Consider the following 12,616-nt stretch of genomic DNA (forward strand, 5'->3'; position numbering starts at 1 on the left):
TCTATACAATCAACACAAGAATTCTTGGACATTATCAGAAATATACACATAGACAAGGAAGAAACTATCGTCTCATTCGATGTAATGGCACCGTTCACCTCTATCGACAAAACCCTAGCCAGGGAAACAATAGCCAACCTGCTGGACATACAGAACAGACAACAAGATGGGGAACCTATCAACAAAGACAGCATACTCAAACTACTAGACCTGTGCCACACAACACACTTCACATTCAACAGCCAAATATATGAACAAATCAACGGTACACCCATGGGCTCACCCATCTCTGGACTCCTAGCAGAAGCGGTAATGCAAAGATTAGAACAAACAGTCTTACCGCAAATTCAACCCAAACTCTGGGTCAGATATGTGGATGACACCTTTGTAATCATTAAAAACACAGAAATAGAGAACACCCACCGGATCATCAACGTCACACTTGCAGGAATCCAATTCACTAGAGAGGAAGAAAAGGACGACCAACTCCCATTCCTAGACGTGATGGTACAGAGAACACCGAACAGAGATTTCACCACAAAGGTATACAGGAAAGCCACACACACAGACCAAGTCCTAAACTACGAAAGCAACCACCTCAACACACACAAAAGAGGTTGCATCAAGACAATGTTCAAAAGGGACACAACAGAACTGCAAAAAGAGGAAGAACACCTTTTCGCCAAAAATGGATACCCCCGCAATTTCATCAACAAATGCCTAAGGGAAAGACAATGGAATGAGGACATGCCACAACCCAAAGGACTAGCCATGTTACCATACATCAAGAACATTTCTTAACTGACAGCCAGACTACTACGACCACTAGGACTCATAACAGCACACAAACCAACAGCCACTCTCAGACAACAACTCACCAGGACAAAGGACCCGATACCCAGCATGAGCAAAACCAATGTAGTGTACAAAATCCCATGCAAGGACTGCACAAAACACTACATAGGACAAACAGGAAGACAGCTAACGATCCAAATCCATGAACTCCATAGCCACGAGACCTGGACCCAATATACCGGCCACTACAGTGGACAGCTGGAACTGACAACCGGAAGCGGCAGAGGCAAACCACTATATCTGCCGGAAGAAACATCACAGAAGCGCTTCACAGGAGGCTCCCAAGCACTGAGGATGTCACCTAGACAGGGGACGAAACGTCTGCAACACAAATTCCCAGCTCGGCGAACAGAACCACAACAAGGATATTACTAAACTGGAGAAAGTTCAGAAAAGACTTACCAGGATGTTGTCAGGAATGGAATGTTTGAGTTATAAAGAAAGGTTAGATAGGCTGGGACTGTTTTCACTGGAGCATGGGTGGTTGAGGGTTTATCTGAAAGAGGTTTATAAAATTATGAGGAGTACAGATAAGGTGAATGGCAGGTGTCTTTTCCCTAAGGTGAGGAATTTCAAGACTAGGGGACATATTTTTAAGGTGAGAAGAGACAAATTTTAAAAAGACACAACGGGCAATCTTTTTATACACACAGTGGTTTGTATGTGGAATGAACTCCGAGAGGAAGTGGTGAATATGGATACACTTGCAACGTTTAAAAGACATTTGGAAATTGTCATGAGTAAGAACTGCTTGGAGGGATATGGCCCAAGTGCAGGCAGATGGAAGGAGTTTAGTTTGGGATTATGGTTGACATGGACTGGTTGGGCTGAAGGGTCTGTTTCAGTGTTATATGAATCTATGGCTCTGTGATACCAACTGCTCAGTCACTCTAAAGGTCTGCAACGACGAATTGGTATGCCAAAGTCACTCCCAGCATTGATTCCCATTGGAAGGAATGTGGCCTGACATCTGCCATCAGCACCATGGCTCAGTGTTTAGCACCGCTGTCTTACAGCGCAGGGACCCAAGTTCAATTCTAGCCTCGGCCGACTGTGTGGAGTTTACGTGTCTGCGTGGGTTTCTTCTTGGTGCTCTGGTTTCTTCCACAGTCGAAAGATGTGTAGGTGAGGTAGATTGGCCATGCTGAATTGCCCATCGTGTCCAGGGATGTGCAGAGAAAGCCATGGGAAATGCAGAGTTATAGGGATAGTGTAGGGGGATTGGTCTCAATGGGATGCCCTTCAGAAGGTCAGTGTAGACTCAATGGGCTGAATAGCTTGCTTCCACCCTGTAGGGATTCTATTAACAGAACTCTTTTGCTTCCTTAATTTAATCTCAACCTCCTTTGTATTCCAGGGAGCTCTGGTTCTGTTTGATGTGCCTAAGCCTTTTGAGGGAATATATTTTGACTGTGCCCATAACATACAGTCAGTGAAGCAAGCCCATTATTTGGGTACTGTTAATTCTTCCAACCTTTGAGTCCAGTGTATTCAGCCAGCACTGTTCTTGCTCCTTTGAGTTCAACACTCCCCCAGTTGAGCTTTTCACCATTTTTACTCTGGATTGATCAATGTTATTTTCTTATAATACAATGATCACTGTACCCTAAGTGTTCCCTCACTCTCACTTGATCCACTTGCCCCATCTCGTCCCAACAATCAGGTCTAGCCGTGCCACCTTTCTTGTTGGACTGGATACGTACTGCTGTAGGAAAGTCTCCTGAACACAACACTTAGTCCTCAGTGCCCAATGTAAACCACCTCCTCTGAATGTTTGCCTTCCTCTCTTTAGATACCCTGCAGCCATTCAGTGACATCCTTGATCCTCGACCCCTGGAGACAACACACCACCCTGAAGTCACATCTGTGGTTGCAGAAACGCCAGTCTGCTCTCCTTTCCTAATGCTGTCATTCTCCCTAACGTTTTGGTCCATGGTTAGACTACACTACCCAAGGGAGCTAGAAGAAAGTGAGGAATGCAGATGGTGGAGAGTCAGAGTCGAAAAGGGTGGCGCTGGAAAAGCACACCAGGACAGGTAGCATCCTAGGTGCAGGAGAGTCGACGTTTCAAGCATAAACCCTTACGGCCTGGGTGTTGACTGGGCTGCTGCTGGACAGGCTGGGTTTTTCCAGCACCGCACTTTTCGACTCTGCTCAAGGGGGCTGCCACTCTCACCATTCACCAACACAAAAAAGATCAGTCCTTGACTGAGATGCACTCTGCTAAAAATCACACAACACCAGGTTATAGTCCAACAGGTTTATTTGGAAGCACTAGCTTTCGGAGCGACGCCCGTTCATCAGGTGGGTAGTGGAGAATAAGACTGTAAGACACAGAACTTACAGCAAAAGTTTACAATGTGATGCACTCAGCAGCATTCCTAACTACTTGCCGTGACTGATTCTCAGCTATTTCCCCTCTGCATCTGGACTTCCTTAAACTGCGGTGACACGTGCGGTTATGGGGACCAACCAACGGGCAGGGCTTCAAAATGGGCGGGGCTTCGCTGGGGAAACGTGTTTACAATGTGGGTAGGGTTTCTCAAATGGGCGCGTGCGCACAGCGCCGGGTGGGTGGGGCAACCGATTGGGAGGGGATCCCCGCGTGCGCACAGCGCCTGGTGGGCGGGGGCAACCGAATGGGCGGGGCATTCCACTGGGCGGGGCTCCTCGCGTACGCACAGCGCCGCGTGGGCGGGGCAACCGAATGGGCGGGGCTGTCCAAATGGGCGGGGCTCCCCGCGTGCGCACAGCGCCGGGCGGGCGGGGCATTCCACAAGGCGGGGCCTGCTGCGGGCGGGGTCTGCTGCCGGCCTGCCCCCAGCGGCGGGCGGAGCCTCCGGTTGCCCCGGGAGACGGTGCGGCCATGGCGGAGCGCGGGGCCCATTTGACGGGCGGCCTCTCGGCGAGTCCGGGCCGCCCGTCCGTCTTCGAGGTGGTTGCCCAGGACACGCTGATGTCGGCAGTGAGGCCGGCCGCGCACCACGCCAGCAAGGTGAGTGTGGAAGCCGGCCCGCGGGAGGGAGGGCCCGAGGCTCTGGGCCTCCCCTTGGTTCTGGGCCTCCCCGGGGCTCTGGGCCTCCCCGGATCGGCCTCGGCCGCCGTCCCGGTCCCAGGGTGTCAGGAGCGGGGGATGTCGGCTGGCCCAGGGCCGGCAGCGCCTCTGTCAGACAGAGGATTGCATGTGGGAAGAAGCCCGGGGTCAGGGCCTCAGGGTGATAAAGCCGATGACCCAGAGGTGACTCACTCTTCAACTCATTCCCAAAAAAACTCTTACTGCTTCTTTGACCTGAACTACAACGGTTACATATTAAAGGCAGTTGCAGTCTTTGTCAGGTGCTTCACAACGTCTTTCTCAACTATTACAAGAGAAAGTTCATCCTTGCTTTTGGGCTACAGTCAGGAATCACGGTGTAAACCTCCTTCACACATTCTCAGATAGATACTGTACGTTTTTAACTGCTGCTGGATTCTCCAGCTCTGCTGGCCTTTGTGGCACAAAGGAGAATGTGGGAGGTTTAAAATGAGCATCACTCCACTGTTATTGTTCCAGAATTGAGTGGGGCATCTATATTTATTCTCTGGATTCTTAAATTAATCCAAAAGGGATCGTGTACACTTCAAAGGATCTGTAATCAAGATGCTGTGTTCAGGTGCAGTCTGAACTTGTTTTGATCATTTTTGCAAGGTTGTGATCCCAGGAATGAGAGTTACATTGAGCCACGGAAGTAAAAAAGGAATGACTCTTCAATATAGAGTAATCCCATAAATTCCAATTGCTCATTGTAATCGTTACACGAACACATCATTCAGGATTAAAAATAAAAATATGGCCCATTTGACACCATTGTAGCACTCATCTCAATCACAATAATCAAGTTGACTAATTCTAACAAATAATCTTGATAGGGAGAAACTGAGCACTGCAAATGGTGGAGCTCAGAGTCGAAGAGTGTGGTGCTGGAAAGCACAGCCGGTCAGGCAGCATCTGAGGAGCAGAAGAATGGACGTTTCGAGCATAAACTCTTCAACAGGAATGAGGGGATGGCCCAAGGGGACTGAGAGCTGAGTGGGGTGGGGTTGGGGGGAGGAGGTGGGAAAGTAGCTGGGAATGCAATGAACTTGGGGGTGAAGGTGATAGGTCAGAGAGGAAGGTGGAGCAGATAGATGGGAAGGACGATGGACAGGTAGGACTGTATCTATTCATCTGTCACAGATTTACCTGCACTTCCACGCACATCATCTACTGTATCCGTTGCTCCCGATGTGGTCTTCTCTATACTGGGGAGACAGGATGCCTACTCGCAGAACGTTTCTGGGGGACACACAAAACAACCCCATTGCCCTGTGGCCGAACACTTTAACTCCCCTTTCCACTCCACCAAGGACATGCAGGTCCTGGACCGCCTCCACTGCCAAACCCTTACCACCTGACGCCTGGAGGAAGAACGCCTCATCTTCCACCTTGGAACCCTCCAACCCCATGGCATCAATGTGGATTTCACCAGTTTCCTCATTTCCCCTCCCCCCCACCTTATCCCAGAACCAACCTTCCAACTCGGCACTGTCCTACCTGTCCATCTTCCTTCTCACCTAACTGCTCCACCCTCCTATCCGATCTATCACCTTCGCCCTCACCTTATCCTACCCATCACATTTCTAAGCTACCTCCTCCCTGCCAGCCCCAATCTCTCTTTCCTGATGAAGAACTTCTGCTCGAAACATCAATTCTCCTGCTCCGATGAATCCTAATAAACAAGCCTGCAACAAGCCCAGAAATGGTTGAAGTAAAACTCTAGTGGTGGAGTTCTTTTGAGAATCACTGCTTCAAACTCTCCTTTTAGCTGCCCTTAACATAACTGACAAATCTTAGTGTTTCCGGACATTACAACCGGGCAGGAAGTATCATGCACCAGCTGGTTCTGACTTCACATGATTCTTGTACATTGTCATTGATGGGTTAGGGATAATGTTACCTTCTGGTAGTGAATGCCACTGTTGATGCCATTCAGTGGAGTATCTTGGCTTATGGCATAGTGGCATTTTCACTAACGAGTTACATTTGTAATGTAATTAGCACAATTGAAACCGAAGCTTTGTGAAAAATGTTTGGTGATATTTCATTTGGGGGAGGAAGTTATGACAGGTGTGTGGTGTTTTTGAGAACCTGAATATGGTACTGAATTATAAAAATGTGCACCATTATATTGTTTGTTTAAAAGAATCATTTTGGGATCATGGGATTTCTACCAATGGAGAAAGTAGAGGCAAACAAATGTCCACTGGGGAAAGAGAACATAAGTTAGTCTGTTTGCAAGTCAGTACAGAGTAGTGGGATAGGGAAGAACATTGTTACAAAAGGGGTAAATCTAATTGTGGAGTAAGATACCAGGGGATAAAATGGAAGTGAATGTGTTCCATAGATAACTGGGTTATCCTGAAGAGGAGGGATTGAGAGCTATAGTGGGAAGGCAAGTACAGAGGATGCTTAATGTTAATAGAATTTTAAAATGCACAAAAAATTCAGGTTAACTGTTCTATGCTGGCTTTCATCCAAGCTGTATTTGGCAAATAGAGTTAAGGAGAATCCAAAGGGTTTTACAAATACATTAAGGACAAATGGGTAACTAGGGAGAGAATAGGCCCCCTCAAAGATCAGCAAGAAGGCAGCCTCTGTGTGGAGCCGCAGGAGATGGGGAGATACTAAACAAGTATTTTGCATCAGTATTTACTGTGGAAAAGGACATGGAAGATATAGAATGTGGGGAAATAGATGGTGACATCTTGAAAAATGTCCATATTACAGAGGAGGAAGTGCTGGATGTCTTGAAACGCATAAAAGTGGACATAGTGGACAGTGAAGAAGGTTACCTCAGATTACAACAAGTTCTTGATCAGATGGGCCAATGGGCTGAGAAGTGGCAGATGGAGTTTAACTTAGATTCTGCATTTTGGGAAAGCAAATCTTAACAGAACTTATAAAGTTAATGGTAAGGTCCTCAGGAGTTTTGCTGAACAAAGAGACCTTTGAGTATAGGTTCATAGCTCCTTGAAAGTGGAGTCACAGGTAGATAGGATAGTTAAGAAGGCATTTGGTATGCTTTCCTTTATTGGTCAGAGTATTGAGTACAGGAGTTGAGAGGTCATGTTGCAGCTCTACAGGAGAAAGTGAGGACTGCAGATGCTGGAGATTAGAGCTGAAAAATGTGTTGCTGGAAAATCGCAGCAGGTCAGGCAGCATCCAAGGAGCAGGAGAATCGACGTTTCAGGCATAAGCCCGAAGAAGGGTTTATGCCCGAAACATCGATTCTCCTGCTCCTTGGATGCTGCCTGACCTGCTGCGCTTTTCCAGCAACACATTCTTCAGCTCTGCAGCTCTACAGGACATTGGTTAGGCCACTGTTGGAACATTGCATGCAATTCTGGTCTCCTTCCTATCGGAAAGATGTTGTGAAACTTGAAAGGGTTCAGAAAAGATTTACAAGGATGTTGCCAGGGTTGGAGGATTTGTGCTACAGGGAGAGGCTGGGGCTGTTTTCCCTGGAGTGTCGGAGGCTGAGGGGTGACCTTATAGAGGTTTACAAAATTATGAGGGGCATGGATAGGATAAATAGGCAAAGTCTTTTCCTGGGGTGGGGGAGTCCAGAACTAGAGGTTTAGGGTGAGAGGGGAAAGATATAAAAGAGACGTAAGGGGCAGCATTTTCATGCAGAGGGTGTTACGTGTATGGAATGAGCTGCCAGAGGAAGTGGTGTAGGCTGGTACAATTACAGCATTTAAAAGGTAGGGTTTGGAGGGATATGGTCCAAGTGCTGGCAGATGGGACTAGATTGGAGTGGGATAGCTGGTCAGTATGGACAGGTTGGACCGAAGGGTCTGTTTCCGTGCTGTACATCTCTGTGACTTTATAAACCCGTTTCCCTGTTCTTTCACTGTTACCTTTTAAGGATAATAAGGTATTTGACATTCTGGCACAGGGCACAGTGTTTTGATAGAGCGTACATTTCTCTTCTAGGTGCTTGCAGAATCCAACCCCAGTCGCTATGGGTTTCTATGGCGATGGTTCGATGAAATCTACGTGCTGCTGGATGTTCTGCTTCAGCATCATTATCTGTCCAGGACCAGTGCTTCCTTCTCTGAGAACTTTTATAGTCTGAAAAGAATTCCGTTGGGTAGTGGTCATGGACTATGGAGGTTAGCCAGCCGTGGGCTCCCAAGGACCCAGCACTGGCGATCACTCCTCGTGCTAATAGCTGTTCCATATGTAAAAGTCAAATTGGACAAACTGTTTGCTCGGCTGCAAGAGGAGGATGACTATGCCATACACCTCCCAGCGTCCTCTTGGAAGCGTCTTTACAAGGCCTTCCTTGCAGCCTATCCTTTTGTGAACATGAGTTGGGAGGCTTTGTTCCTTATCTACCGGCTCTTATACATCTTCGAGAAAACACAGTTCCACTCACCACTGCTGCGAGTGGCAGGAGTCCGTTTGGGGAACCTGACCCCTGCAGATATTCAGGACCTCGAGAAAAAATCCTCTTCCACCAGCAACCGCTCAGCCAGTGAAAGGTAAGCAAAGTGCTTTGAGAGGCAGGTAAGAGAAAGCCTTTGAAAGGCTGGTCATTAGGAATGTAAGATCAAGAAAGGTTACAGAACTTGAGTGCATTCTTTGTTATTAAAGGTGGTGGAATCTTGAGTTAATATCTTCAAGATGTGAAAGCACCGATGGAAAATCATTCATTGTGGTGAAATTTCAATTGCTGGGGGATACCAGGTTAAAAATGATGGTATTGGGGATGAAAGTAGAAGGCTGGTGCTGAGAGTTACTTGGCAGATTCCTGCTTGATCAAAGATCCAATCCAAGAAATTCGCTGACATTGTATTTGGGTTGGGTCAAAGGAAATGGCATGAGTCTGGGACAATACTTTGGAATAATAACTGCATGTGTTCTAACTTCCTCACTTTTCTCTCTACAGTGTGGTTGGAAAGCTGACTTCCTTTCTTGCTAAAGCGATGGGGGGTGTGACAGTGTCCCTGTCGACTGGTATATCTGTGGGTGTCTTTTTCCTGCAGTTTCTCGAATGGTGGTATTCATCTGAAAACCAGGAGACGATTAAATCCCTCTCCTCCCTCCCAACCCCTCCCCCACCAGTGCACTTTGACAAGCTAACTAATGAGTCTTTACCTACACTGAAGACTGTATGTCCTTTGTGCAACAAGATTCGGACAAATGACACAGCCTTGGCAACCTCTGGATATGTTTTTTGTTACCGATGTGCTTACAGCTACGTAAAACGCCATCAGCGATGTCCTGTGACAGGCTACCCTTCTGAACTGCAGCATCTAGTTAAACTTTACTCTCCAGAAGCATGAAGGCAAAAGGTTTTGATCCATGTGCACATACTATTATTTATCATGTAATATTTTATACACAGAAGTCTGACTTAATGACTTGTGAAGTGCTGTTTACTATTGACAAGTTTCAACTGCAGCATTTTTATTGTCCAATTTTCTGCCTCCCTCCTAAATGTGCTGACATGCATAATTCCTCATTAAAGTGGTTGTGGATGTAGACAGGAAACTTGTCCTATGGAGCATTGGTACTGATGTTTACACAGGTCCCCCCTTTCCAGTCCTGGCCAGGAATGACAGTCAGGAGATCTGACTAAGAGGTCTAAGACCTGTTTTAGCAATGCTGCCTTCTTGATTGAGATCAGCTAAAGGAACTCCTTCCTGTTGTGAGTTTGAATTCTAATACATTGATCTCTGAAACATCAAGAGAACTGTACATAAATAATTGCATTCATTGGTCATTGTGATGGGGCCAAGAGACAATGGAGATTGTGTATGTCGGTGTTCGGCGTGATCTCCCATGATAATTCTGAATCTTTTAATGGAATCTTGTCATTCTCAAATTTTATTAATAAATCATAAGTTCAGAGAGTTTACCAGTTCATTAATAGATGCAGTATATAGTCTCTGAATCATGGTTTAAAAAATTTACATTGTAGGAAATTCTCTAAAGATTCAAACAAAAACCCCATTTGGTTGAGATTGAATTCGAAAATTAGAGCAAAAGCCTCGAACATTGGCCCCTGTAATCTAAATGGTTCTTGAAATTAATATTTTAATGGTCAAGATATAATATGTACTGTGCACTAAATCAGTATGTTGTGTCAAATGTTTCAATATTGTTTTGAAGATGTTTAATGTTTACCTGTAAACTATAATAAATTATACATTAGCTCGACCAATGAACTGACTTTACATGAAAGCTGTAGATGAAAGTCTTCAAAATCTGAACAGAAGACACACTACCCAGAAGGGATGAGAAGAGGAATAATGAATTACACACGTCCAAAATAAAAACAGAAAATATTGCAGATCTCAAGCACGTCAGTTTTCATCTGAGAGAAAGCCCCCTGGAGCTTATGAGTCCAGTTTCGACCAAGTCAGTAGAATCCCAAAGTGTAGTGGTTTTTGAGTTTTTATGAAAATAACTTGTTACCTAAGGGGTCGTTCATGATCATATTTTAATACACAATGTATATCTGGAAAACCAGTATATGTCTCATGGTCAGAAATTTCATAAGCACGTTGGGAAAGGTCACGTTTTACTCAAAGTAGCATCAGAGACATTGACCTGCAATGTATAATTAACATTAAGTAAGCACAGGGAGACTTCAGTCAAAAGTTAATTTTTATACACCTGGATTCAGCAGCCTTGTTTATAGTGATGCTTATTAAGAATCTGCAAACCTTCTGGCTGTGGTGTATTTTTCTTCCCAGAGAGTGTTTTCTGAACATTGCAAATAACCCTTCTCGTTTATACACTTTTTAAGTGTTAGTATGAGCTATTAAGCCTGACGTGTTATGCTCTGCAGGATAACTAAACAGATTAAACAGAATTCAAGTCCACACACTGTTATATACGGAGCACAGTCAGTGTGCAAGAGACTTCAGCCATGTGAGACAGGCTGTGTGAGTGTACTGTTGGAAATTTAATTCAGAGGTAATTCCATGCAAAGGGAGACAATGATGCTTTAAGGAAGGTTTACTGCAAGAGGTAAGCTGTCCATAATGAGAGGTGAGTAGGCGAGGACAAGTGGCATGAATCAAGAAGCATACGCGTGCAGTAAGACCAGCTGCAGAAAGATATCGTGAACTACAGCATGATACGAGTTTAGGGAAAGAAGTTAAAGAACAAATTTAAAGTCCAAGTAAGGTCTTCAGATTGTTTAGGTCTCCAATGATTTTCTTCTCTCTTTTAAAAATAGCTGGTTAAGTATAACATTGATACTGATTTATAAAAACTATCAATACAGTAAATTGTAAAGAGCAGGGAATTTAGAGTAATTAATACAAATTAAATCAAATGCAATAGTTGATGGTAGAAAGGGTGATGTGTTACTACAGCCATGATATGGAAGTGTTGGCCTGGGGTAGACAAAGTTAAAAATGTTCGAGGAGAAAGTGAGGACTGCAGGTGTTGGAGATCAGAGCTGAAAATGTGTTGCTGGAAAAGCGCAGCAGGTCAGGCAGTATCCAAGGAGCAGGAGAATAGACGTTTCGGGCATGAGCCCTTCTTCCTGAAGAAGGGCTCATGCCCGAAACGTCGATTCTCTTGCTCCTTGGATGCTGCCTGACCTGCTGCGCTTTTCCAGCAACACATTTTCAGCAAAGTTAAAAATGTCACAACACCATGTTACAGTTCTACAGGTTTATTTGGAAGTACAAGCGTTCGGAACACTGCTCCTTCATCAGGTAGTGAGTGGGCCAGGATCAGAGGACACAGAATTTATCATAAAAGATAAAAGTGCCATACAACTGATGCAATGTATAGAACAAATATAGATTGCTGTTAAGACTTTAATCACTCAGAATGGGGATGCAGGTTTTGAGTGATTCATACATAAATCCCAGAACTCCTTTCAAGTCAAAGTCCCAAGATAACATAAGATTTTATTTTAAAAAGGTGATATCTCAGCTCAGACAATGCATTAAAGGTGTGAGCTTAGAGTCTGCAACTAATGAAAATACTGGACACCAATGTGATCCAGAGGGAGCACAGTCAGTAGCTGGAATCTGAGCTGCAGACATTGTGCTACATCAGGGAAGGCGAAAGTTACCTGCACACTGTGCTCCAGAGGGCAGTCTTGTCCCTCAGACTAGTCAATTCAAAATTCGTCATGAACAGGGAGGGTGTGACTGCTTGCGATGCAGGTGTAAAGACCCAGGGGGTTGCGATCAAAGAGCCCTCAGTCCCTGCAACTGTCTAACAATAACGAGGCTCTTGCAAGCTATGTGAAGGAGTGGGGAGACTGCATAGAAGATGAGTGAACTGACCATGGCATTTGGTGTAGGGAGCTATTTAAGCTAGGGGATAGATGCTGTTCTCTGCAGCCATGTGAGTTCAAAAGCTTTCTTACATCCCTGATGAAGGGCTTTTGCCCGCAGTGTTGATTTTCCTGCTCCTCAGATGCTGCCTGACCTGTGCCTTTCCAGTACCACACTCTCAACTCTAATCTCCAGCATCTGCAGTCCTCACTTTCGCCTTGCATCCCTGGTGCCAGGTTTAAGGCCACTTCCTCGGATTGGAGGAGAACTTGGAATGGGAGTGGAGAGATACAGTTGTCTTCATGCACACTGGTACCAATGACATTGATAGGATTAAAAAGGAGGTTCTGCTGAAAGATTTTGAATAGTTAGGAGCTAAATTTAAAAGCAGAACCTCCCACAACCACAAGGAATAATTTATAAAATG

At 45.3% G+C, this 12,616-nt stretch overlaps 1 protein-coding gene across 1 annotated transcript; it reads left to right on the top strand.

Annotated features, from left to right (window-relative positions):
• The first annotated feature begins 3,669 nt into the window (after positions 1–3,669).
• On the top strand, positions 3,670–11,348 carry pex12 (peroxisomal biogenesis factor 12). The gene is made up of 3 exons (XM_043718032.1): positions 3,670–3,850; positions 7,871–8,421; positions 8,829–11,348. Exons 1-3 carry the CDS (start codon positions 3,722–3,724, stop codon positions 9,223–9,225), a joined length of 1,077 nt encoding a protein of 358 aa, XP_043573967.1. The 5' UTR covers positions 3,670–3,721; the 3' UTR covers positions 9,226–11,348.
• Positions 11,349–12,616: the final 1,268 nt, after the last annotated feature.

The sequence above is a fragment of the Chiloscyllium plagiosum genome, chromosome 28 (genome assembly GCF_004010195.1).
Source record: "Chiloscyllium plagiosum isolate BGI_BamShark_2017 chromosome 28, ASM401019v2, whole genome shotgun sequence".
Lineage (NCBI taxonomy): Eukaryota > Metazoa > Chordata > Chondrichthyes > Orectolobiformes > Hemiscylliidae > Chiloscyllium > Chiloscyllium plagiosum.